The 27,959-nt window shown below is 40.3% G+C and overlaps 2 protein-coding genes across 4 annotated transcripts in view; one reads left to right on the top strand and one right to left on the bottom strand.

The window, feature by feature from the left end:
* CDS1 (CDP-diacylglycerol synthase 1) overlaps positions 1–4,954 on the top strand; it is an 81,460-nt gene extending 76,506 nt beyond the window's left edge. The window contains exons 12-13 of the mRNA XM_075203260.1: positions 104–207; positions 2,471–4,954. Of these exons, the coding sequence (XP_075059361.1) occupies positions 104–207; positions 2,471–2,603 (237 nt within the window). The 3' untranslated portion in view covers positions 2,604–4,954. The remainder of the gene's footprint in view (positions 1–103; positions 208–2,470) is intronic.
* An 8,495-nt stretch (positions 4,955–13,449) lies between these two features.
* The window catches only part of WDFY3 (WD repeat and FYVE domain containing 3), a 209,299-nt gene continuing 194,789 nt past the window's right edge, over positions 13,450–27,959 (bottom strand). For all 3 annotated transcript variants that reach the window (XM_075203228.1, XM_075203237.1, XM_075203247.1), the window contains 11 exons: positions 26,966–27,178; positions 26,419–26,566; positions 25,858–26,012; positions 25,551–25,709; positions 24,274–24,453; positions 23,389–23,571; positions 20,887–20,983; positions 20,447–20,779; positions 20,063–20,174; positions 17,384–17,581; positions 13,450–16,879 (listed from right to left, as the gene is read on the bottom strand). In XM_075203228.1, the coding sequence (XP_075059329.1) occupies positions 16,759–16,879; positions 17,384–17,581; positions 20,063–20,174; positions 20,447–20,779; positions 20,887–20,983; positions 23,389–23,571; positions 24,274–24,453; positions 25,551–25,709; positions 25,858–26,012; positions 26,419–26,566; positions 26,966–27,178 (1,899 nt within the window). In that variant the 3' untranslated portion in view covers positions 13,450–16,758. The remainder of the gene's footprint in view (positions 16,880–17,383; positions 17,582–20,062; positions 20,175–20,446; positions 20,780–20,886; positions 20,984–23,388; positions 23,572–24,273; positions 24,454–25,550; positions 25,710–25,857; positions 26,013–26,418; positions 26,567–26,965; positions 27,179–27,959) is intronic.

Genomic DNA, 27,959 nt, shown 5'->3' with positions numbered 1-27,959 from the left:
TTATGGCCTAGCCTAGAACATTAAACCATATATATTGTAAATCTAATCTATCTTGATGTTAGGAAAGCTGGAGGCATTTCTAAAATACTGATTATATTTACAGGATTTTTCAGACACTATTCCTGGCCATGGGGGAATAATGGATCGCTTTGACTGTCAGTACCTGATGGCAACCTTTGTCCACGTGTATATTGCCAGCTTCATAAGGTAGGAGGTCTCCACACTGCATATTTTTATATGTTACATTGCCTTGGAAACTGGCACATGTAGAAATCTCAGTTTGACATATTCCATTTAAAGCAGAATTCTCATATAATGTACCGTGTAGTCCATTTTTTACTTGAATATCTCAGCAGTGATGTAACTTATCTTCTACGATGTTGCCCAGAATTATTTTCCTAAGATAACTTTTTTTATTTTTACAGCTTCTTATTGATGAGGCTAACTAATATTTGCAATGAAGAATGTTATTATAGTTCTTCAGTTTATGATGTACTAGAGAGAGTGGAATTATGCACTTTCTCTGTATTAGAGAGTGCTGGAGATCCGATTTGGAGTAAACAGTGTGAAATTAGCATTTTGTTAGGTACCTGACTCCCATGGCTGTAAGAGGGCCTAGATTTTTTTTTTCCATTTAAACCAGTATTTCAAGTATGTGCTTTATAAAACAAAGTGAGTTTAGGTTGAGGGTCGCTGTACAATTCAATCAATTTGGGAAGATATTGTTATTTATCGGAAAATGTGAGGCTTGCTACATATATTAATACTGAAAAGAAAGAGATTCTATCGCACTAGTTTATCATCTGAAAATGTAACCCCAATAGATACGTTATCTTATATAAATATCAACCTGGGGGTGCCACCTTAACTTTATATGCTAATATTTTAGAAGAAGAAAGAAAGAAAGTTATGTTGTAGGTGCACTGACACTAACTGATGATCGTGTAAGATTATAAATGTAAGATATAACTTTTATTAAGTATTGGTTAAAATTGAGCGAAATATAGGTTAAAATGAATAAAAATACTCGCTATCTGCATATATAATCTCTTTTAATATTAGGACTTATGCTGGTAGGAATTATAGTAGCGCTGTGGTAGTTGTTTTAACAGATATACCTATTGCTCGTAACCACATCTAGCTAACATATCCCCTAGTATTAGATTAGGCTATAGTGTTGCCAATCAATACCGAAATTAGTGATTCATAGGTATGATCTATTAGCCTTTAAAGTAATAAATTACTAGGTAATACGGGGAGTGAATTGCTAACTACCTATTGAATACCACCGAACTGACTCTGGGTATATCGGGGTATTATAGCAGCTGCCAGTATGAGAGATATCAAGTAGACAGACAGCGAGGACGCCAACGCGCGTTTTGCTAAGGTCTGCTTTGTCCAAGGCAAGCTGAGGCAATGATTTGACATCTCTTTTATACACTGAGGAATATTCCTTCATGGTCACGTGATCAGAACTTTATCCAATCCAACTATGTTATTTTGGAGGTGTGTGATCTACAAATACGCTGTCTTATATTTCAGCTATTTATACTCGCCTTTAAGATAATTAAAGATTGAGACTGATTCCAATAAGAAAATGTAAAAGGCGAGTCTCCCCGTATTACCTAGTAATTTATTACTTTAAAGGCTAATAGATCATACCTATGAATCACTAATTTCGGTATTGATTGACAACACTATAGCCTAATCTAATACTAGGGGATATGTTAGCTAGATGTGGTTACGAGCAATAGGTATATCTGTTAAAACAACTACCACAGCTCTACTATAATTCCTACCAGCATAAGTCCTAGTATTAAAAGAGATTATATATACAGATAGCGAGTATTTTTTTTTCATTTTAACCTATATGTCGCTCAATTTTAACCAATACTTAATAAAAGTTATATCTTACACGATCATCAGTTAGTGTCAGTGCACCTACAATATAACTTTCTTTCTTTCTTCTTCTAAAATATTTACATATATTAATACACCTGGGGGTACTTTGTGTTATAATGAAAACTTGAGCCCAAGTGTGTGTTAGAAAATATTTAAGCACTATGACTGGTTCAGTGGGTAAACGTGGAGCTTAAATCTGACAGTGAGAGTAATACACGTTAAACAGTTTAAAATGTTTCTTGGGATTAGAATGGTTCAAAACACTTGTCACACAAGGGTATACTGTGAAACATATCATTTTTATATAATGTTTAATATAAAATATGCTGCTTATAAAGTGGAAAGGTTCAACCTGTGTATGATTTTAGTACATTAAATTATTAGCTATTTAAAAAAAGTGATTTTCAGTTTACAAGTCTGGTTTTAGTGTACAGTTGTGAATCATAATTAATTATCTCGGCCCAGAAAACACTTTTAAACCTCCTCTCTGAAGTTCTGTCACAATCTCAGGTTTTGAAATGTAATACATATATGTAATGCAGAATTTGTTTACTTTCCCCACCTCTAGAGGTCCTAATCCCAGCAAAGTCCTGCAGCAGCTTCTAGTGCTACAGCCTGAACAACAGCTGAACATCTTCAAAGTGTTGAAGGCCCACCTGATCGAGAAAGGAGTCATCGATGGCATAGTTTCTGACTTGTAAGCAAGCTAACTACGTGTCAGAAACCCAGACTATATCAATGGCGCCAGTTATTGCACTGATTCCAGAGCGCTCAACCAAAGACTTAGATGTCATTTTTCCCCTGGAATAGGTACACCCCCCTCAATCAAGGCACAGCGCTGCCTTATTTTCCATTATATTTGGCGGTATTGTGAACGTAAGAAATTGTTCACATAAGTAAATCTGCTGACTGAGTGAAGCAGAAACTGCAACTTTACATTAGACAAAGCTGAATGTTGTGTATAGATATTTGCCCAGTAGCTTTTAATTCCACATATTTATACTACAGAAGATGAGCAAATGGTTGTATTACTGCTGAATAAGGGGAATCATGTTTCCAATTTATTCATATTGCTTTTATGGAATACATTTTTTATTTTTTTTTGTTATGTTAAAATGAACGGGAATTTTATAGCAGATTTTAAATTTTGTTCTAGGACAGAAACATGTCTTGTAAATATATTATACACATGACATTCAGTGAAATCCCTCACTCATCCCTTTATAATGCAACATGGTTGGATGCTGGAGTCTGTATTGTTATAAAGCAGCAAAATACACTCAATAGACAATCAAGTCGTTGTAATACGAAACCGGATGCAAACGATAACAAGACTTTTCAGGTATCTACAGACAAATGAAAACATGTCAAAGGATAATCACTAATAATCTTCCCATTGACAGAGTGCACACCAGGGTATTGTATATGTAGGTGAATCCTTTCTCGGGCTAATCGAGATTATTTGTACAGTTCTATAGCACAGACACGTATGTTAACTAGCAATATATTTGTGGCATTTAGATCACTGTTGTACATGTTATACAACAAATAATTGAATACAGACTTTTTTTTGGGGTAAAGCAGAATTTGTTCAAAGAGGTTCTTAATGTGAATACTGTTTTAGCCTAATCCACATCGTGCATATCATGTGGCATATTTTTTTTTCATTTAAAACATTTTATAAATAACATTTTAAGCATAGTCATTAAGTGACCAAGGCTGTAAGTAACTGGCTTATTTATGTGACTGGCTGATATGAGTAGAAGCTGTACATGCATTATATCCTATGCAACAACCCTGACTTATAGTATTGATCACGAGGCTCCATTTATTGCATGGTTGCAGGGCATGTTATATGAGTAAAATGGTTTCACAATGAAACCAAACACTGTTCTTATTCTCATGAACTCATGTGTTTATGGGCTATATATTTGTAGGTTTGCATAAAAGATGTATTTTTTTCTTTTATACAAATGTAAAGCACCAAAACAAATATGTTTGTCACTCCACTATCCAGTGGCATATTAACGCTGCTTTTGATTTGCATTGATGCCGACAGTTTAAAGACCTGTATGGCAGCTAGCAAAAATTACACTGCACACTGAATATAAAAATAAATTTATTTTCAAATGTCCAAAGTTTTCGGAATACCCAAGTTCTCATGCTAGCAACATATTTGAATGAATAAAACACATTGGTTATTAAACTCTCCTCCACCCTGGAAAACATGTCCTTGGTACCCTTTGCAGATGTCATACGGTTAAAAATGGAATAAAACACCATTAATAGATAGGATACAGCATTGTTATTTAGATAACATAGGGTACAGATACAGACATACTTGAGTAAGCTATTCATCTAGATGAGGGAAAGAGTTATTTGAATAATAATATTAATTTTGCACTTCTAAAAGACACTAAGACATTGCTGACAGGTGGTCCATAGCTGGGGTTTTGGATTAGTAGTAATTGTGAATAGTTGACATTTTAGACATTCACCACTCATTGTGAAGTCAAAGGAAACATAATCTAGATTCTTTCACTAATATATCTTTATAAAAGGCAACACATCTATAAAAAAAGAAAAAAGTTGCTAATGTATGCAAACGCATAATATATCGATCATTCACGTGTTTGTGTAACAGTTCCCATTTCTACCTTCAAACTGATTTTTGTTATTGGCTTATACATGCCTTCATGCAGCTTTTGGTAACTACATTACATTATCCTACTGCATTCTTCTTGCAGTCGTTATATCATCCATACAGTGGTGTTTGATCTGTGTAGTGTCCAAGGGGAACACAAATGGTTTTCTGCGCTGGATGCAATTTCAACCACAGAGCAGTAATGTGTTGCATCCAAGGAGAAGTTAAATAAATGCCTAGGCTGGTTAAAAGCCCTGGAAAAAGCACAGGAGGAGGCCCGACAAGTAAGCAACCTTTTTTGAAATGTGCAGGAGGCAATGTACACAAAAACTAAATTCAATGGCATATCCTTTTAAGATATTTAACATTGTATACAGGAGTGGGCTGGCAAATTCCAGCCCGGGGGGGGGGGCTGGGCAAGACTCTACTCGGCATCCTATTTTAAAGGGAAAAAAATGCAGATGGCCCACTATGGGACCGGCCCGGGGGGGCAGATGCCCCCCTGCCTGCCTCTGAGTGTGTACAATGTTATACAGCTAAGTGCAAGTTGTCTTCCTTTTAATGTTTAATCTGTGAATGGTTCTGTGCAGATACTTGCAATACATACAAAGTCCAGTGTGCATAAAATAAATGTTTCCACTATGATCACAGCATTATCACCAATACATTTCATTCCAACAAGTTTCTGAAACATTTGCATATAAAGACATACGGCATATTATCCACAATACTGGGGACATAGGGTGTTCATCTAATTTAGAGCCCCCTGGCTTAGATTATAAATGACATTTACAATGTATCCCAGTCTTTCCCCACACTGCTCCCAGCATTTCCCTCCTCACTACCTTGTATAGTAAAACCTTGAGAAGAGGTTTTGGATGATGATGTCTGTGTGAGACATTTGCACTAGCTGGATAATGGTCTTCCAGGTAAAAGATCCCATATCTATATACTTTTGCATTTTACCCACAATTCCCTGACATTTAACATCATGCAGCTTATGTGTAATAGTCATTTAAGTTCTGTTTGTGGAGAAATCTAAATAGAAACATGTGAATGTACTTTTAAAATTGCTTTCAAGAGACCAAAGTAACATACAACAAGTTTGAGCACAAATAGGACAAATAAATAGAAAAATATATTTTTGGTTATCTATTTTAGAAAAAAATACTATTGTAAAGATAGAAAACAAGCAATATTTTTTTTGTGTTCAATGTATAATTGCTGCTTATTGGTGCCAGAATTGTATGCAAACTAACTTAAGGAACACTTGAATTTTTTTTTTTTTTTAAGGTCTCAGTCTTTGAAATGTATATATTTATTTCCCTTGTGTTTCTATCAAAATAAAATCTATTGAAACCAATTTACCACTGCGTAGGTGCTGTCTCCCTGTGTGATGTGATCCTTCCGAGAGCCAGAACTCATTCTTCATGTTATTTAAGATGTTAATACATTTTATTCCTACTTGTGTTCAGAGTTCACCAAAAACAAGCAACAAACAGGGGTTCTCTCTCTACAATGTTTGCTTTGGTGAAGAGCTTTTGGCTTGACTTATTCGACAAGAGAAATGTAGTCTCGTGGTAGGTAGAATATAAAATTAGTTTGAAAGGGACGATTATGTAACATCTGACCGTAATCTATCATAACTGCCCATGTGGACCAAAATATCCCTTAAAACGTGCATACCTCAATTGTATACCATCATGTTCTCAAAGATGTGTGTTCAGAGTATTTATGTGGCCTACACTGAAAAGTTTTTTTTTTTCCCCAGGATTTACCATAGAAAATCTTGGCTTTTATTGGGAATAAACCTGAGCTTCACTGCTTCATTTTATGTGTAGAACAGTGTAAGTTAAAAATTGATTTACCTTGAATACTGATTTATATGCAGCATCAATGTAATATAAAACATTCAGTTCTGTACTTTCAGGAAATATTCTCATCTTTAAATTATTTTTTGCTTTAATCCATATATTCATTGTTACCCAATCATAAAGTTTTCAGTTGAGAGATCTTGAAGTCTATAAATCAATGCAAATGGGGAGTCGGGGGGGGGGGGGGGGAAGAGGATTTTTACTCACCGTAAAATCAATTTCTCTTACTACACTGGGGGACACTGGGTTACCTTGGGGTATAGTAGGTGGGACTGGAGTTAGGCACTTATAAACCTGTTTGTTTCTCTGACTCCTCCCCCACTATGCCCCTCCTCTGTAGCTGACTTCAGTTTTGTATAACCAAGCCAGGAAGAGAGAAGAAGCAATTTAGAAAGCAACACCAAAGATAGCACTACTTTCAGAGCAAGGGAGGGCACGCAGTGTCCCCCAGTGTAGTAAGAGAAATTGATTTTACGGTGAGTAAAAATCCTCTTTTCTCTATCCTACCACTGGGGGACACTGCGTTACCTTGGGGAGCTACCAAAGCTGTGTCCAAGGGCTGGAATGCTCTGGAACGGCTGTGCGCAATGTTTTGTGTTCAAAACCCTGCATTTGTGAATGCAAAGGCATGCAACAAAGAAACAATATGCAGCAGAAACAGACGCTGCCACTCTTTACAACTGCGTCATTGAATGACGCTGTTGTGACGTACAAAAAGCAGCAACCCTCCTGGAAAGTGAACTGTAAAAATCACTGGAACTTGCAGAGGGGTACAGACAGAATGAAAGATCAGAGTAAATTATCTGCATATTCAGCACTAGGCACTTAACTACTAAACATCCCTAACCTTTTCAGTGAGGCTGCGCCTATAACACCACTTCATAAGCTAAGTGGATATATGGGATAATGTACCCTTACTGGGAAATATACATTGGAAACTGGACTCCCTTTTCACAGTGAGATAATGGTCTACCAGATTGTTGTCATACTCTGCAGCTCCCCGTCATTCCAGCTCCTGAGGCTGCACCTCCTCCGCCCAGCCGGCTCCGTTACTTTAGGCTGCGGCTCTGGCCTGCTGTCCTCCGCTGCCTCCATTCACTCCGTGGCCATGTGTCTCTCCCTGCTGCCGCTGCCTGGCCCCATGGATGCCCAGGGATAGCGGATGACTAGTGATCCCCCTCTGCCTCCTCTCCTAGCTTATCTATTGCGGGCTCCATCTGCCCCATTCCTCTCCACCCCAGTATTTACCTGGTCGCTTTCACGGCTTCCTATCTGCCACCTCACCACCATCCGACCCACCTCCCCCACTGGCTAGAGTCCCTTATTTACTTCTCCCCTCTGGATATTCTCACCCATCCTTCCTGCCACCCTCACTCCTCTGGACCATATTTTACCCCTGTGCCTGCTACCCAGGACTCTCCCTCGACCCCTGGACTCGCTCCTGGACTCAAAATTCACCCCTCCCTGCACCCTCTGGAACTTTTCCCATGGACTCACCTGTGTTCCTGCTCTCCACCCTGAGGGCACCGGCTCCTGTGGACTCTCCTGCTTTGGACTCTCCTGCTCTGGACGACTAGTGATCAATCACCACCTGCACCTAGTGTGCCCCGTCCTCTCTGCCTGGTATTGTGTCTTTAGTATTGCCTCTTGTTTTCTCTGCGCTTCCTATTGTTTTTGCCTAGTATTTCACCATGTCCTTTTTTCTTTAGCGATACCTAATTGTCTTTGCCTGCAACTTTTTCTCCTTATTTTATTACTGTTATTCATTTTACTACTGTTACTTTTATTCATTGTATTACCAGCGTGCTGCACGACCACTTGTCTATTGTTGTCCTCACCACTGCCTCTCCACCCCTCCTGCTTCTTCTACCTTTTTCTCTCCCCCTCCACCACCCACTGTCTCCAGTCTCTCACCATGCCTCCACGCTCCTGTCCTATTCCCATCCTCTCACCTAGCCTCCCTCCCCGTCCCTACCTTAATCCTCCCACTCGCTCCATCAACCCTGCCAATCTCCTCCACATCACTCCTCTTCTCCCCCTCCCGTTCTCCTGTGCCCTCTGGAACTCTAGATCTATCCGCAACAAACTGCCGGCCATCCACGACCTCTTCATCTCCAACCCTTTTAACCTCCTTGCCATCACCGAAACCTGGCTCTCCTCAGCTGACACTGCTTCCCCCGCCGCTCTCTCCCATGGTGGCCTTTCATTCACCCACTCCACCAGACCGGATAACCGTCCAGGTGGGGGAGTGGGTAACCTACTTTCCCCTAACTGCACCTTTCGGGTCATTCCCTCTGAACCTTCCCTCTCTTTCTCCTCCTTTGAAGTCCATTCCATCCGCCTCTTCTCCCCCATTCACCTCCGTGTCTCAGTCATACACCGCCCCCCTGGCCCCACTTCCCTCTTTCTCGACAACTTTGCTGCTTGGCTTCCCCACTACCTCTCTTCTGACCTCCCCTCCATCATACTTGGAGACTTTAACATCCCTATTGATCTCCCCTCTGACCCTGCCTCCATTAAACTTCTCGCCCTTTCTTCCTCCCTTGGCCTCACGCTGTGGACCTCTTCCCCCACCCACTGCCTTGGTCACTCCCTTGACCTTGTTTTCTCTCATCTATGTGATCTCTCTGACTTCTCCAACTTCCCCTTCCCACTCTCTGACCACCATCTACTCTCCTTCAATCTGTCCTCTTCCCCTGCTTCCCCCCTCCCTAAAACTACCCTCACTAGGCGTAATCTTGCTGCTGTTGACCCTACTTCCTTTTCCTCTTCCCTCCCTGGTCTGCCCTGATAACGCCACCTCTCTTTACAACCACTCTCTTACCACTGCCTTGGACGCTGTTGCCCCTGCCACTTCTGTCCGCCGCCGCCGCTTAATTCCCCAACCCTGGCACTCTAATTCCACCCGCTTCCTTCAGAAGTGCACTCGTGCTGCTGAACGCCTTTGCAGGAAATCTCGCTCCCTGGCTGACTTCCTCCACTTCAAGTTTATCCTCTCCTCCTACTGCTCCGCCCTCTCCCTCTCTAAACAATCTTTCTTTAAGTCCCTCATTTCTTCTCAGTCCTCTAATCCCCGCCGCCTCTGCCACATTCACCTCTCTCCTCACCCCTCCCCCTCCTCCTATCCCACTCTCCCTCTCTGCTACAGATTTTGCCTCATTTTTCTCCTCCAAAATTGAGACTATCCGACTCGATATATCCTCATCCCCTTCCTCTCCGGCCCCTCTCTTTGCTCCTCCCTCTCCCCTTATCCCACCCTGGGACTCCTTCCGCCCTACTACGGGCGATGAAGTCCACTCCCTCATTCTTTCTTCTCCCCCGTCTACCTGTCACCTGGATCCCATCCCCTCTCACCTTCTTCGCTCCTTCTCCCCCACTGTCTGCGCTTACTTAGCTCACCTCTTCAACCTGTGTCTCTCTCCACTGGTACTGTCCCCTCCTCCTTCAAACATGCCCTCATCTCTCCTATTCTAAAAAAAACCTAATCTCAATCCCACCACACTCGCCAACTACCGCCCCATTTCTCTTCTCCCCTACGCCTCTAAACTTCTTGAGCGTATTGTTTGCAACTGCCTCACCTGTCACCTCTCTGACAATTCTCTCCTTGACCCTCTCCAATCTGGCTTCCGCCCCCTCCACTCTACTGAAACTGCCCTGACCAATATAACAAATGATCTCCTCTCTGCTAAATCCAGGGGTCACTTCTCCCTGCTCATCCTCCTGGACCTATCCGCAGCCTTTGACACCGTGGACCACCCCCTCCTCTTGCAGACACTTCACTCTCTCGGTCTCTCTGGCTCTGTCCTTACATGGTTCACCTCCTATCTCGCCAACCGCTCTTTCTCTGTATCTATGTCTGGTTCATCCTCCTCCCCCCTCTGCCCTCCCTGTAGGAGTCCCTCAGGGCTCTGTTCTTGGCCGTCTACTCTTCTCACTCTATACTTCCTCTCTTGGTGCTCTCATCACCTCATTCGGCCTTCAGTATCACCTATACGCCGATGACATTCAACTTTACATCTCTTTCCCCTCCCCTCCTCTCTCGTGTATCTGACTGCCTCTCTGTCATCTCCTCTTGGATGTCCTCTCGCTTTCTCAAAATTAACATTGAAAAAACAGAACTTATTGTTTTCCCTCCGTCTAAGTCCTTATCCCATCTGGATCTCTCCATCACTATTAACAACTCCACCATTTCCTCCGTCCCCCAACTACGCTGCCTGGGCGTCACCCTCGACCCTTCCCTCTTTTACCCCCCACATTCAATCTCTTGCGCAATCCTGTCGCTTTCAACTTCGTAACATTGCCTGCATCCGGCCCTTCCTATCTAATGAAGCAACCAAAACTATTATCCACGTGCTCATCATTTCCCGGCTGGACTATTGCAATCTTCTCCTCACCGGCCTCCCCCGCTCTCGCCTTGCCCCCCTTTGTTCTATACTTAATGCGGCGGCGAGGCTTATCTTCCTTTCTCGCCGCTCCTCTTCTGCCTCCCCTCTCTGCCTTGCCCTTCACTGGCTCCCCTTCCCCTATCGAATTCTTTTCAAACTTCTTACCCTCACCTACAAGGCCCTCTCCCAGTCTACTGCCCCTTATATCTCCAATCTTCTCTCCATCCACACTCCCGCCTGTTCCCTGCGCTCGGCCAATGACCGTCGCCTCTCCTCCACTCTAATAACCTCATCCCACTCCAGAATTCAAGACTTCTCCCGAGCTGCCCCCTTGCACTGGAATGACCTCCCGCGCTCCATCCGTCTATCCCCTAACTTGTGCTCCTTCAAACGGGCACTCAAAACTCATCTCTTCCTCAAGGCTTACCAGCCCTCCACTTAACCCTCTTTCCATGCTCGCTCTCATCTCCTGGATCCTCCTTTGAAAAGGGTGCGCTTGCTCCCCTCCTCTGACTCCCTCTGTGCCGATTGTCTGTTGCCCTCCCTTTAGGATGTAAGCTCTAATGAGCAGGGCCCTTCTCCCTCCTGTCTCTCTACCTTCTCTTCTGCTCCAACCTCAATATTCTTGATTTTCCTGGAGCATCTGAAGTCTCGGTATTACTCGTTTATTGTTCTGTACTGTTATTCCCTGTACTGTCCATTGTTTGTACTGTGTTCGGCGCTGCGGAAACCTTGTGGCGCCTTATAAATAATAATACTTCTGTTTTTTACACTGCTGCCTCACAGCACTGGGGTCATGGGATGGAATTGTGACCAGGGCCCTATCTGTGTGGAGTTTATATGTTCACTGTTTGCGAGGGTCTCCTTACACTATCCAAAGACATACTGGCAGGTTAATCGTCTTCTGATGATTATATGCCCTAACATACAGGGGACACACATATAAAGGTTAGACTGTAAGCACCACTGGGACAATGACGGATGGGAATGGATAAATATTCTCTAAAGTGCATAGTATGAAGGAGATTCATTAATAATAAACCTGGGCTGATTTATTTATCTGGGGTTTAATTCTCTGGACATCTTTTAACACATTCAACCCAGGTTATTGCAATAGGAAACTTAGTGTGAAATGCAGGCACAGTATTAACATGAAAAGGAGAATAGAAGGACTAAAAAGTTGCTGGGTGACATTTGTAAAAAAGCTTTTCAGCAGAAAGGTATTTGGCAGCACTGAGTTTTATAAATGTCCCTGAATAGCACTATGTGCTTATCCTACAGCAAGTCCCACCCCCGCTTTGCGCCAAGTTGCAGAGAGCACAAGAAAACTTCCCCTGCATCCTGCTATATAAGGATGGCTCTACTCTGTGTAATTATTGTGATAGGTGTTTTTTTTTGCAAAGAACGTTCATCAATGACCCTAAAGCAGTGTTGGCTTATCTGTGACACTTCAGGTGAAACTACAAGTCCCAGCATACCATTCCAGCAATAAGCTGCTATATATTGGCAAAGCATGCTGGGACTTGTAGTTTCACAAACACCTGAAGTGTCACAAGTTAGCCAACAGTGCCCTAAAGAGTTCAGTGACCATATGAGCATACAAACAGAGTGCTGTTATACAGGGGTCAATGCTGAGGTAATTTATACCTAATTTTATTATTTTTCATAAATTTGCCCGATCCGCCTTTATCTGTTAGAGAAAGGAAAATTATCACAAACCTGTTATATATGAGAAGCAGGCCCTGGTGTAATGCTAATACTTATTAGGATAACCCTATTGCGGGTGGTGTAGTATGGCTGCAGAAATTAATGCTGAGGCATTTTTTGGAGAACTGGAAGGAAAAGCACTGAATTAATAACTGTGATATATTTGTCACGCTTTGACATCACTAAGAGCCAAATATAATATTATATGATATAACCAGAAAGCATGCTATAGAAGGCTGTATTTCAGTCATATTTCTACAAATATTCACACCAATCGTGTATTATTATATCCATACTCTGCACTGTTGAACTGACACAAGCAAACAGACTGACTGAAGATTGGATCCTACCGCAGCCTGGATGGCATAATGGGTAAAACATTGCCTGATTGCCTAAATGGCACAGCCAGAGGCCAAGAGTGACCAATTTGTCAAAAATTGAAGTTGTAGACACTTTGACGAGTGGCTGCTTTCACTTTTGTTCTTTATGAACAGGGAACATCTATAGTAGGACTATGTTGTCATACTTTGTATGCATTAATCATATCATCTTCACCAATTATTTACATAGTGCCACTGATTCCGCAGCGCTGTACAGAGAACTCACTCACATCAGTCCCTGCCTCATTGGAGCTTACAGTCTAAATTCCCTAACATACAGACCGACAGAGAGACTAGGGTCAATTTTGATAGCAGCCAATTAACCTACCAGTATGTTTTTGGAGTGTGGGAGGAAACCGGAGCACCCAGAGGAAACCCACGCAAACATGGGGAGAACATACAAACTCCACACAGATAAGGCCATGGTCGGGAATTGAACTCATGACCCCAGTGCCGAGAGGCAGAATTGCTAACCACTGAGCCACTGTGATGCCCATACATCATCATACATAGGTTTTTAAACATTAATTTGTAAACAATAAAAGACATAGGCATTGTGTTGGTGGTAAATAGCAGGTATTTTATTCATAATGAAAAAAAAATTAACTTAAGTACCTGACCTATTGCATTTAGTCATGTATTGTAATTGTGTTACTCTACTTTTTCCATTTGAGACAGATATACAATGAACATTCAGATATTACAACTGTACGCTAGATAGCATTTTCTTCCAGGCCGTGAACATTTAACCACCAAAAAAAAAAACCAGATACTGAATTCTGTAATACAGTACAAAATTCCACCCTCCAGTCATAGCCAGTTATTATGAAACAACTTCTGCTGCCATACAAATAAATGGCTGCGTGTAAGGGCGTACAAGTTAATAACAGGACAAATAAAATATACATAGCACTGACACAAAAAGTCAGTTGTGTTAATTACTCATGCAACAAGTAACAAAACTTGCTGAAATGAAAAATACTTCCTAAAAATTTTTTTTTTTTTGTTTCTTTCGACTGCATAAATATTTTTTATACACAGTTTTCGTTTCCGAAACCAAATGAGTCTTGAAATTATACAGAACTAAAATAAAATTTGGCTGCTACAGATATTTTACATGAAGGTGCAAAATAATTTATTGATAGTGTTCTGCTATAGGATAGAGGAAAGCCCTCTCATACCAAGCCTGTTCTATTGGTAAGCATGACAATACAATTAAAATACAACTTACAAATATACTGGAGGAGTACATGGGTGACTGTAGGAGTATGCAAGGGAGAACAATGTGAATTGGTGATTTATTTCACAATAGAAGATAAACTGGTCTAAATGATCTCTGTGCTCCTTTAGTAGATGGTTTGAACAAATGTGTTTTACTTTTTGCACCCCAAAAAGCCATACACTGCCCACTCCCACCCCACTTTAGGTCCTTTCAGTTCCCGCATTGGTAGCATAAGACAAGACTGAGGGTTATAGGGTTATTTAACAACATTGATCAAATATTTCAATCTGCACTAACACCAGAGCAACCAATTTCACCCATCCAGTGCAAGTTGGGCAATGAAAGGTTGATATGGTTTTAGTGCAGATTTTCTTTTGAGCAACTAGTAAATAACAAACATGGCAGAAAGTCATTAAAATTTCCATAATACAAGTATTCTGGAGTGGCCAGGAAGAGCATAGGTCACCTAATTATCACAAAACAAATACAATTACTGGAAAGACCTGTGCTGCAAGCCTGAAAAACAAAAGGAGAGCTCAGAATACAAGTTTTACAAGTCTTCCCTGTCATTTCCATAGTTGCCAACTGTCCCTAATTTCCAGGGTCATTCATTGCTAGGTTTCAAAGGTTTGTCCCTTCACAAATCCTTATTTTTCAGCATTAACCAACACAGTACAGCACAGTAACAAATCTTTTATTCTGCATGTTAGACGCAATTCTTACAATCCGATCGGATTATCTTGGCTGTATAAATTAAAGACTTATTGTTGAGAATTTAAAATTCAATGAGGAGTATTATAATCAAGATCACTAGATATAACATGATTGGAAATGCAGTGTTCGGAAGTCTGCCAAGAGTGTCATGTACATGTCCGCCTTAGGTGCATTAACCCAGTAGCAACGTGTCCCTGGGGATTATTTCATTGACAGCTATGCATTTAAAAAGCTGAGGAGCCTAATTCTGCTCTGTTACCCACTTGTGGCAGCTCATGGTATTTATCCTCTCAGAGTGACCGTATATATTACTGCAGAATCTGAGGCTAATATTTCAATATGGAATAAAACTGAATGGGATAATGAGGTAATTTTTAAAACATTAATATCTAAAAGTGTTAATGAATAATAAATACTTTGTTAAAATACAAAGGTAATTAAATTATGAATGTATTGCTTTATATGGGAAATTAATGCCTAGTACACCTTTTTGTAGCTTAAAAAAAAAAAAGCCCTTCCATAAATCAATAAAATACTGCAACACCTTGCTGCAGCCCTATTATCAATCTGAAAAGAAATTAGAATTTAAATAATTTTGTTTAAAAAATGTACATGATTTTTGTGTGCCTTAATTTATGAATGCCCTGTGCTGCATTACACACTTATGTCAAAGATGAAATATATATAGTAAGGAAAACAGCACTACAATTTTCATCTACATAAGTCTCTCATATATAATAGACGTGTTTGTGCTACGTATGGAACCAAAAATATCTACCTTCTAGTACTCAGAAGACACAGTACTCGCACCCTCTAACCAGCTAAAGTGCTTATAAAACCATAACGCTTAGGCCACATTACTGCGACATTCTGTTCTATTTAAGTAGTATCTCCCCACAACTGGACAAACTCAAACCTTACAGTGTGATGCAATTCTGGGAGTTTACATCTTTACAAATCTTTTCCCCATGCAAGAAGACTATGTTGTTGCCTATTGAATAGGGGACATCCAATACCAGTGTGCTCATGTAATATGAAAAAGAAAGGCAGATTCAAAGACATTTCACAGATCAAAATGAGTGTGCAGCTTCAATATGTTACAGTACACAACCCAGAAACATGCACAGATGTAATTTGCGAACACATACTGATGGATTGAGAGACGTATCAAAGCTGAATTTAGCTTTACGCTGTTCTTTTTTTGGCAACTACAGCACAGGCTGGTTATGTATATTGATGCTAAACATAGGGAAGACTTAAGTAAATCCCACGGAGCCTTCAGACAGGGGGGTATAGAGAGATGCTTTGAAACACATACATGTTTGAGGATGCTGAATGAAACAACAGTACAGACCAAAAAGTATATTGATGATACATAACTGGAGTTTCTTTATGGAGTTTAGTCCCATGTAACAGGCAATTTTAACTTTAAGATTTCAATAAAAAGGCCAATATTTTATTTACAATAAACTGTACATGACTGCAAGTCTTTGTTCGTAAGCGGCTTATTTGTCCGAAAAGCTATCTATCAAGATTACTGCGAGGATGGGCTGCTCTACAAAAACAATGTACGGTAGTATGGGAGCTGTTGGATGGACACTTTCTTCAGCCAGCAGACATAGCAGCAATATATATATATATATATATATATATATATATATATATATATATATATATATATATATATATATATATATATATATATATATATATATAAATAATTAATGAAAGCTCACCATGGGCTTCAAGACTCAATTTTGGATTTTACTTAAAAGAAAAGTTATTAGCGAGTGAAGTGATCCCTTTTTCTTGCAGTGCTTACAACACTATACAAAGTTGCATGTAAACTGATTTTGTTTCAAATATCCAACATTCCATCCTCTTTGGAAAGAATGGTGGTTATAGCACAGAGAAGATGACCGAGGATTTCCTAGTTCCTTGAAGAATCCTCAGAGCCCCGTTCATGCTGTAAATTATAGTAACAGTTTTGACACACTCTCACTGGAGAAGATATTTTCAGTCGTTTGATTTCAGATTGGAAGCGACTGCACCTAAGTACGGGAGAGAAGTACAGGTTGTTATTTGATTAATGGCACATATGTTATTAGGGTGAAAAAGAAATAAATAAAGCTTACAGAGAGTTTAATATATTGAACTCAGAGTACTCTTGTTAACTAGCTGTTCTCAAGTAATTTCATTCTTGCCACCTTAACCTTCTCTTCTTTTGCCACCAAGCCAATATATTTAAACATACAAATTGCTTCCTGGGCCCTGAGTTCTGTCATATAACTGATGGTTCTGGGTGGGTTTACAGCATTGTCAAGATCCTTCTTCCCATTCATCTGAATAGGAAGTTGATGGGAAGAGACCTTCATGAGGATTATGAAAAAGGCCCGTCCCAAGGTAGAAATAGAATCTCTTGTAATTTTCTTCTTTTATTCATTTCCCATAATTTTTGGTGGATTTACAATTCAAATTATATGTATTACATATGGTTGTTAAGTTATGAGAAACCGGGTACATTTAATAACAAATGTTGAAGGAAATTTACTTACTTTTGGCAAAAAAGCTGGCCACAATTTCTGCAGTGGTGTCGCCTCTCAGTCAGAGAAAACCTCACGGCACATCCTGAACAGCTGTCCATCCCTTCGTCCTTCACCCAGTGATCAGCAGCAGATCGGCCTGGCTGATCGCTTACAGACCAGCTGAACACCCTTCCTCTGCTGTCTCCTACCAGTATCCTGCTGTGATCCCTGCAGAACACAGGAAAAGTGAATCATTATTGATTCTTTATTTCGCAAAACTAATATGCTATAGCAGGTTTTTTTATCTATACATTATGTGAAAAGAGGACTGCAGGCACTTAAACTTAGCCAGTGACATCTAATATATAGTATCCACAATTTATTTTTATAAATATATCAGAAGCTATAAGAATGTCAAATTATTTTTAGAAGAATAATAAAAATAGTATACATGTAGTTTTGAAAAAAAATAAAATAAAATATTGCTGCAGCCTCAAGAGCATTTTATTTTACAGTGGCTTCTAGTCAACGCCTGTAAACCAGTAGTGAGTACTACAATAGCCAGAGCCTGAAGCTGCCCACACACAGTATCATCATCACCATTTATTTATATAGTGCCACTGATACCGCAGCGCTGTACAGAGAACTCATTCACATCAGTCCCTGCCCCATTGGAGCTTACAGTCTAAATATCCTGACATACACACACACACAGACACAGACACAGACACAGACACAGACACAGACACAGACACAGACACAGACTAGGGTCAATTATGATCGCAGCCAATTAACCTACTAGTATGTTTTTTTGGAGTGTGGGAGGAAACCGGAGCACCTGGAGGAAACCCACGCAAACACAGGGAGAACATACTAACTCCACACAGATAAGGCCATGGTCGGGAATTGAACTCAGCGCTGTGCTGTAGCAGAAGTGCTAACCACTTAGCCACTGTGCTGTTGGTTTATAAGGTCATTAAGAACTAACTGACAGACTATTAATTATACCATGTGTTGACCAATCGTGCCTCATGAACACTCAAACCAGTTGAATGAAATTTGATCCAGTACAGTGGGGAACTTAGTAGAGAGACAAGCCCCATCCTTGCATGGTGAGATTATTGATTTACCTGAAAATAAGTTTGCATTATCTGCACTATGATCTGTCTGTTTAATGTGGTGCCTGGTTTGATAATCAGATCGTTGTGCAGTCATACTAAAAAGTCAGACTACTTCAGTTCCAGAGTTCTCAGCTACTGCAGAACAATCCAATCAGCAAATTGAGCAAGCACCACATTAAACATACAGATAACAGTGCAGAGAATGTCTGCTCCCTCCGTCCAATAACCTGGGGCTTGATACTCAGTTCCCCACCATACCTGATCAAATTGTATGTAATAAGAGTAGATTTTGATCAAGAATGAAAAGTTAACACAAGGCATAATGGCATTATTATCATCATTTTTTTTTATAGGGCACCACAAAAAGAGTGATAGTACACAGGGGTGAACATCACATGAGAAGCATTATTTAACAAAGGTAAAAACATGATACAACTAGGATAACAGAACTAGGATAACAAGCAGCATACGAAGAGAAAAATGTAATATCAGTAATATATAGAAGTAATTTTATAATGAAAGCAGGATATAGTGCACAAGAGGGCTGGGGAACAAGACGGTATTGTGGGTTGGGAAGGGGAGGAGACAAGAGGAGGGAAGGCCCTGGTTGTCAGAGCTTATATTCTAGGAGGGGAGGAGTAGGAGTTGAAACATGAGAGTGTGATGCAAAGAGAGGAAGTTGGTGAAGATTGTGGGAAAGGGGGAGGGGTTAGGTGGTGGACTGGTAGGCTTTGATGTATAGGTGAGTTTAAAGAAGCGTAATAGTTTGTCAGTTTGGTCAAAAAGTCCAAATTGACCAACCAAAACCTTGCTTAGCTTTACCGATGCATCAATTATGTAAGTGACGTTAATTAAGCAAAATATTAGACCACTGTATTTGCTATAAAGTGAGAATGTAGCTATTCAATAGATGCCTATTGTTAATGTAATAGATTTAGCTATTAAGAGATGCATTACTTATACAAATTAAGTAAAAATGCATGTTTACTCTTACATTTAGTGTATGACAAACTAACAACAACAGACATGACCTATGTCAATATATATTGATTATACTGCCCTAAGGAAAGGGACAGGGTTATATAGATAGCTACTGAATTACTGTTGTGAAGATTTGTCTCTCAGTATGTAATGTACACTTTGAAGAGATGTAGTGAGTGCTGAGAGTTTAGTACAGATAGGAGTTGGAATTTTCATCTTCTGCCTTCATGCACCCTAGGGTTCTCTTTTGTGATTTGTGTTGTTTGTAGGAAAGTAAATGTGAAAAGGCTGGTGAAAGGGAGCACCAATGGCTGCAGCTGAGTGTGAGCAAATGCTCTGCCTTTGCATAAAGCAAATTCTGAGGGAGGCGGAACATTTGCTCACACTCAGCTGCAGCCATCAGTGCTCCCTTCCACTCCCTCCTCTCAGGCAGAGGTCACTGTATATGTAGATGCAGTACAGAAGGTTCTTCACATGAGCTGTATAACTTTTTTCTTTCCATTCAATAAATGGCGCCTTTAATCTACATTTAAAATTATCTCCATCTTTCCACAATAATGTTGGCTAAATACATGTTTGCTACCAATTCATACTATACTGTACTCACTTGGAAATCCCTAGTGCAGTGATCTCTGCAGGATGAGCGTTGTCTTTCCGATCAAATGACGTGTGCATAGTAAGTTTGCTTCTAAATACTAACTGCCGTTCCCACCTGTATCCTAAAATATAATAAGAGGAAATTATTGAAATGCCTGCATCAAAATAAGAGCCTCACACCACATAGCTACTACCATCCAAATGTACATTGTTGCAAAAAAGGACATTTCTGTTTATTCGAGCAATACTGGTGTTGTAATCATGAAACAGGTTAATTATCTCAAACAAGTTGCCATAAATGAATGGGAAAGGAATAGAGTCACAAGTTGCCCACCTCTGGGCTATACAAGAAGGAATCAGAAACTAGAGAGTATAGAAAAGTGATGCTTATTACCCGTTTTCAGTTTGTTATAGTTTCGTAGTTCGGGCTGACTTGTTTGACCACCATTTTGGACTTGCGGGAACTGCACTTTTGATTGGCCTTCAGAATAGTTTACAAAGATGAAGCCATCTTTCTCATCCAAACTGAGATGATCTGACCACCGCCTAGAGTCATCAGAGCCGGTGTCTGCTGACCACGCTGCTAAGCCAGCCCTAGCAGAGGAAGCTCTTGGTCGGCGGGTGACATTACTAGACTGAGGTTGGCTGTCCTTTGACCTAGTGTCTTGGCTTGAACTTTGATCTTCCACATCTGAGTCGCTGCTGTCTTCATCCTGAGCTTCATGACCTGAGTGTAAAAAAAACCCCCAAAAAAACAATTGTACTGTATGTCTCAGAATGGTAAGCAAAAGCTGATTATAGGAAGGGATTGGGAAAACAAAAGGTAACAAATACCTAAATGTGTCTCTGAGCATTCATCTGGCATTTCCATGGTATCAGCAGGCTCCGGAGCTGGTGTCTCTGGTACTTGCAAAAACTCCATCCTCCAAAACTAAAACAAACGGGGAGCAGGGTGAGAGTTTATTTTATTAACCCAACAATAAACTACAGTAACAAAAACACATTAAAATATCTACTAATATAAATATAACTAATATATAAAAGAGCTTTATTCTCACTTCGATTTTCAAAGACTGGTCAGTAAAATATACATGTATTGAAGCTGCAATCCCCTGTAAAAATGAGGTGTATTTCTTTAACATAAATCCTTCTGCTTACCAGTCAGAAGATACATTGTTTTGTTTACTTTTCCTCAAGTGTTTGATCACATGACACTGAACAAGTGTAATAGAAACTGGAATCCAAAGTGGCAACAACAGTCACATGACATTATGTGTGAATAGAGGGATTTTCTGACACCCCTCTTCTCAGCATTAATCCCCTTGCTCTCCTGAAAAGAAGCAGAAACCAAATACTTTCATGTGTGAAACATTTTCTCTTTCCTACCATTTGGGAACACTGCGAGGCATTGGGGTATATTAGTGGGTGTAGGAGTCTAGGCACTTATCAACTGCTTTGATCTTCACTCTCATGCCCCTCCTTTCCTGTGGATACCTCAGTTTTTGTTTTAAGTGCCTAGGAGTTAGGTCACTTCAGTATAGGTTCCTGCCTATATTTTATTTAGATATAGGTTTTTCATGTTTTTATTTTGTTTCTTCCTTTTAGGTGAAGCGCAGGGATCGAACCCAAGAGCTAGATGAGTGAATAGCCTGTCGCTTCCTTCACTCTGGGTCCCTGCGTAGGGGAAGCAGCAGCTTCAGCTCACTCACCCTCGCACCATTGCCGGCAGCTTGTCCTTCCCCCTAGACTGATGAGCAACAGGGGGACTTTTTATAAGTCTGCCATAGAGGCAGCATTTACTTATAAAGCACCATCTTTGCTCTTCAAGATCGGCAGCAAGCGGCTGCAGTTTAGTCTCTCTAGTCGGGCGGGAGTGAAGCTGAAGCAGCCTCTCCGCCTTTGTCGACGGACATGCAGCCAAGTCCCCCCAGACATTGATGCAAGCACAGAAGTTTCTAGCAAGAAAGCCTCTTCAGATTCAGTCAAACAATGCCACGACCATGGCATATTTGAATCACCAAGGGGGAACTCGCAGTGTAGGAGCCATGCGGGAGACACGCATCCAGGTTTAGCCTTCCAAGACTGCTGGCCTTCCTGCAGGCCGGTCTAGATAAGGGGCTCCGTCTGGGGTCTCTTAAGGTTCAGGTCTCGGCGCTCTCCACTAATTTTCAGCGGAAGCTGATGGCCGACAGGGATGTTCAGACTTTCTTTCTCTCCTTCATGTGCAGCCCCATTTCGTTCATCCAGTAGAGTTTTGGAACCTCAACCTGGTGCTCAATACGTTAATCCATACGCCATTTGAACCCCTAAATTCGGTGGAATAATGCCATCTCACTTGGAAGACAGTATTCCTCTTATCTATTTTGTCAGCTCGTAGAGTGTCGGAATTAGCAGTGCTCTGCTGCACCTCTCCATTTCTAATTTTCCACGATGATAGAGCGGTCCTTCGCACCAAACCCTCTTTTGTTCCAAAGGTTGTATCCAGGTTCCACTTAAATCAAGAAATTGTGGTCCCGGCTTCCCGTCCTCCGCCTTCTTCCTCTTCTCCCACTTCTTCAAGGGACGAGTTAATGTTGCTGGATGCGGCCTCTATTCATAGGACCAAAGATCTTTTTGTTCTTTATGATGCTCAGAAGCGTGGTTGGCCAGCTTCCAAACAGTCTCTTGTCCGCTGGATCACTTCCATTATTAAACTGGCTTACAATCAGGCATCTCTGCCTGTCCCGGTATCGTTGAAAGCTCACTCTACCAGAGCTGTGGGCGGCGCGTCATGGGGCTTTGGCGGAGCAGCTATGAGGAGTGGCTACATGGTCATCTGTACATACATTCTCTAAATTTTACAGGTTGCAGGGCTTTGCATCCTCTGATGCGAGCTTTGGATGCAAGGTAATGGGCGCAGCCGTTCCAGAGCATTCCCTCCCTTGGAGGCAGCTATGGAATGTCCTCAATGTCTCGCAGTGTCCCCCAATGGTAGGAAAGAAAAAAAGAAGAATTTTACTCTCCGTAAAATCGATTTCTCTTACTTCATTGGGAGACACTGCGCACCCTCCCTTGCTCTGTAAATAATTTCATTTACTTGGAAAAAGCCTGATTTTAGAATGGAAAAACTTTCCCCTGGTAAAATATTGAAAGGTTAAGTCACTAAGGCTTGCATAAGTCACGTAAGAGAACGTCACAATGCATTAAGAGTCTCCCTGAAACATGAACAAAATAGGACACGGATATTGTTGTTTGTTTCATATGGGTTTTACTTCAGTTTGTCAGCAAGTGTATCTACTATCGGAGATCGGATGTGGTGTGGGTGAGTGTGTAGTGATGACGGTAATAATCACTTACGCGGACAACTCCATCTGAATGTCCTGTAACAAAAACGTTCTGGGTGTCCCATTCGTTCATTTCAGATAAACAGCAGCACAGGATCTGTTGGCTTCTTCCAGTAAACGTGTTCACACTGACAATTGGGTTACCGTTAATGCTCCAGACATGTATGTATGTACCAGCACATGACACTATGTCACCCTACAACAGAAAAGGTGTAGGTGTTATATAAGTCCGACATTCATATGTTATAACATTGGGAGAAATGGAGACAACTCTTAAACTTTTCAAGTTTTTAGAAACTAATACCTTATAACCTCCTATATTATTAGAAAATAATTTCACTTTCCACAGTCATTCGAAAACTGCAATTTATTAAATCATACACTCTCCAATATTCTTGGAGCGGGTACTAGTGTTTAGTAATAAGTGGTTTTATTTACATTCAAATAGGTTTAAAACAGGCCTGTCCAACCTGCGGCCCTCCAGGTGTTGTGAAACTACAAGTCCCAGCATGCTTTGCCAGTAGACAACCAGTTTATAGCTGGAAGGGCGTGCTGGGACTTGTAGTTTCACAAACATCTGGAGGGTCGCAGGTTGGACAGGCCTGGTTTAAAACATTAAACCTACAAAATATTTCATATGCATGTCATTATTTCTTAGAATCTCTGGAAGTAATGATAAGACATCTATAGCATGAACCAAGCCATGTGTATAATATGTTCTGCGGTATGACAAGATGTACAGTTTCAGGATGACACTGAAATAATGCACTGGCATGTGTTAACATAAGTTGTCAACAGCAGAACAGATACGTTTGCTGGAATGCAATTTTCAAATGTTCAGCATAACTTTATCTTATTATGAGTTTATGGCAATTCACATCCACACACAGATACTCACTGTTAACTCATTTATACAAAGAGCAGACACTGGAGCTCTATGTCCTCGTAATTGGGTCACAAACGAGAGCTTGTTTAGGTCCCAGATGATGCATGTGCGGTCACGTGATCCACTTACAACAATGTGATAGGCTAGTGAGGCAGTCAAACATGTCACTGTGTCTGTATGTCCAATCAGAGCCTGTAAATGACACAAATATGTAAGAATAGCATGACCAGGTTATTCTCTACTCTGCACACATATTCCATACAGAATGTATGCATCAAAACACCATATTAAACAGAACCTACATTGTGCTCCATAGATCTACAAGTAACTTACCTCAGCTAACAGAATGATTGCAGTCTCAGTAAGAGGTTTTTAAGTCAATTTCACATTCAACAGAATGTTAATAACTTTTTCAGTAATAACAAAAATAATTAAAACACACTTTAGTCGATCACTGAACATGCTAAACACATTTATATAGGGAAAAATAGCCAGAAATAAGAAAAGAAGTGATTCTCCAGAATTTAAACAGCTAGTCCTCCACAACATACATGTACCAAATATGAGTAATTTGTACAAATTCTGATGTAGTTCAGGTCCAGAAACAAAATTATACACTTTAGTTGTAAAACCTTTATTCACAGAGATGCAAAGCATCTGTATACACAAATCCTTAGGGTGGGCGTAGGTGTGCATTGGCAGACAAAAATTAAGGTGATGTGCCTCTTAGGATTGGGGCCAGATACAATCTGTGTGTCACAAAGGATGAGTGACATAATTTTGAGTGGCAGGTCAGAACTTTTTTTTTTTTGTTAATGTATTTTATTCTCATTTTTAAATGTATTCATTTACTTTTTCTTTGCTTTAATATTTTGAGAGAGCATGTTTGGGCTTGGGGCATCTCATTCATGTTCCTCATGCATCAACAGGTCAGCTAGTAATAAATAACTATTACCAGAGCAGCAGGGGAGAGACAAACTAGCTGAGATGGCTGCCCCCAGGCTGTAGAAAGTGCTGCCATAGAAACGCTAATATGGAAATACCATTTCTGCATTGGTATACATAGAGCTCATCCTGTACACTATATCTATATAGCAATGCGGCATCCCGGAATCTGAGCTGGAAGCAGAGGGTGTTTGCTGACAGTCTGGTTCCAGCACGGTGATAGCACTGGGGAGAGCATGTGCACCTCTACACATCTACATGAAAAGTAATACAATTAATGAGCATGTTCACGTGTTCTGCTGCAATTATACCTTTTCCAGTCCATGACAAGTGTTTTTACGAACCTGTTTCAGAGTGAGGGATTTGGCTTTCTCTTTTGATGTTCCCATTTCCCACACGCAAATCACTGTACTAGTCCCCCCTGTGATAACCAATTTGGGGTTCGGGCAAATGGCACACAAAATCTGTCCCCATTCAGATAGGCATTCGTAGACAACAACCACCTGTAAATCAAGGAAAATACTTGATACCAAAGCAGATGACAAGTAGAGTCCAGGAATTTAGTTTACTTAAGCAAATACTTGGTAATAAATTATAAAGGCCAAACAGTTATTTATCACTGTGGAAAATGCCCAACTCTAAGTTACAAACCTTGTCAGACTCGTATGTCCCAAGTCTGCAGCTGAGATCTGCATAGCCCCATGCAAACGTCTTGCTCCAAGCAGGTGGTATAAGAACCTTGTTCTGTTCTACAGCCAGAATCCCTTTATCTGTGCAAACAATCTGGCCAACCGGCTCTTTCAGTTCTTGAAAAATAACAATGAAAGTTTGTGTATAATATAGACATGTTACCAAACTTACGACGAACAATAAAATAAAACCTTAGAGGTAATTATAAAAAATAGTTCTGGAGCTAATAAGGCAGCTGTAGGTCACTCGATATCTATAAGAAAGTAATGGATTCATATAACTATATGATATATAGTCTGCATTAATAAGCAGTTAAAAATAATCTGTAAATAAAACATCTTTCTGGTAAAGACAGAATATGCGGACAGATGCTTATAGCTTCCAGGACATCACTCCCAAAATATAACATTAAGACTTGTATGTTCAAGTTTACCCCACAAAGAAAAAAATATAAAAATCATATATTTCAACCAAATCAAGGTACTCTGAGATCACTCTATGATGTACATGTAACGGCAATACCTTTCACTGGAGCCAGAGAAGGCCTTAGATTATCCAAATGGTGGAAAAATATCTTGTCACATGCAGATCCCGAGGGCATAGATACCGATGACATGTCTCCATTAATCCGACTTCTCACGCGTTTCGGAGGATGTGGCTTTTTAAATAACTGAATAAAGAATGCAGGAATACAAAAAAATTATTTTGACTTGGAACTCCAATACTAATGTACAGGTTACATTTACCAGAGATCAAAGGGCAGAAGGTTTATTTGCTACTTACACAGTGACTGCAAAATCTCCTACTATGAGAAACAGGCTGGTCAATGATTTAGACTGAATATTGGTAATAGTAAAATGAATTGCCTTTCTTGACTTTTCAGATTGATAAAATTATTTCAGTACTCCATTGGACTAGCCACATTATGCACCAATACGAGCATACCAGCAATAATGCTACATACAAGAACTGTACTATGGACTAACCAGCAAAAAGCATATAATGTAATAGTTGCCATTCTTTCCTCCACTAATGCTCTTTATATAATGTACATCAAAGCTTTCATTACCTGCTTGGGTATCTGCCCAAAATTGTTAATAAAGCCTATAGTAGCAGTCTCTTTCAAAGGGTCATTTATGTTGTAGATGTCCACTTGACCCTCGTAGAAGAGGTGATGAAAGACATTGACACCATCCACCGCAGGTGGCCCCTGTTGCTTGTACCCGAAGATCAGGTCTATCCATTCATGCAGGTGGGCACTAACGTAGTCACATTCCAGGGCCTGAATGAACAGTAACAGGCTTTATGCTGAGATCTGTGGCACATTGTCTGCACAAAAAGCTACATTCTTCTGTGTATTTATACATATTCAGTATGCACGTAAGAGTTTCAGCTGTCAGTAAAACATAAAAAAGTTCACTTTAAAAAAAATGAAGAAAGTAATTGTCCTGTTCACTTTCCAGTGGTTTTGCAATGAGGGTCTAAGGGCAATTTTTAGGCTTTACGCTCAGATCTACATCCCAATATTGCAGGTACTGCAATATGACTAAATAGAGCGATGTTTACATTCCCTGAAAATAAGGACGATTTTTTACTTTCCTATCTAAACAATTACATTTAAGGTGGTAAAGTACATTGTTGAATCTTGTAATATTGTAATGACTCCAAAAACATACTGATAGGTTAATTGGCTGCTATTAAATTGCGGAATGTGTGTGTATGTTAGGGGATTTAGATTGTAAGCTCCAATAGGGCAGGGACTGATGTAAGTGAGTTCTCTGTACATTGCTGAGTAATTAGTGGCGCTATATAAATAAATAGATCATGACTTTCCACTGCAGCTTTGTTAAAAATCTAATGCTTATTTACAATCACCACAAGCAGTGTACAATTAGTTCAAATGTATTTTTGGCGATATAATTTGGGCACTTCCTGACTGATATTCATGAGTCATGTGTTCATAATAACTTGATAGGCTGCATTTTCAGGTGAATCAGTTTGCCCCACAAAATGGCTGCCTTGACTTGCATTTATTAATACTATAGTTTTATCACAGTCCAAAA

Source organism: Mixophyes fleayi, chromosome 1, assembly GCF_038048845.1.
Source record: "Mixophyes fleayi isolate aMixFle1 chromosome 1, aMixFle1.hap1, whole genome shotgun sequence".
NCBI lineage: Eukaryota > Metazoa > Chordata > Amphibia > Anura > Limnodynastidae > Mixophyes > Mixophyes fleayi.
This window is presented reverse-complemented; position numbering and strand designations above follow the sequence as displayed.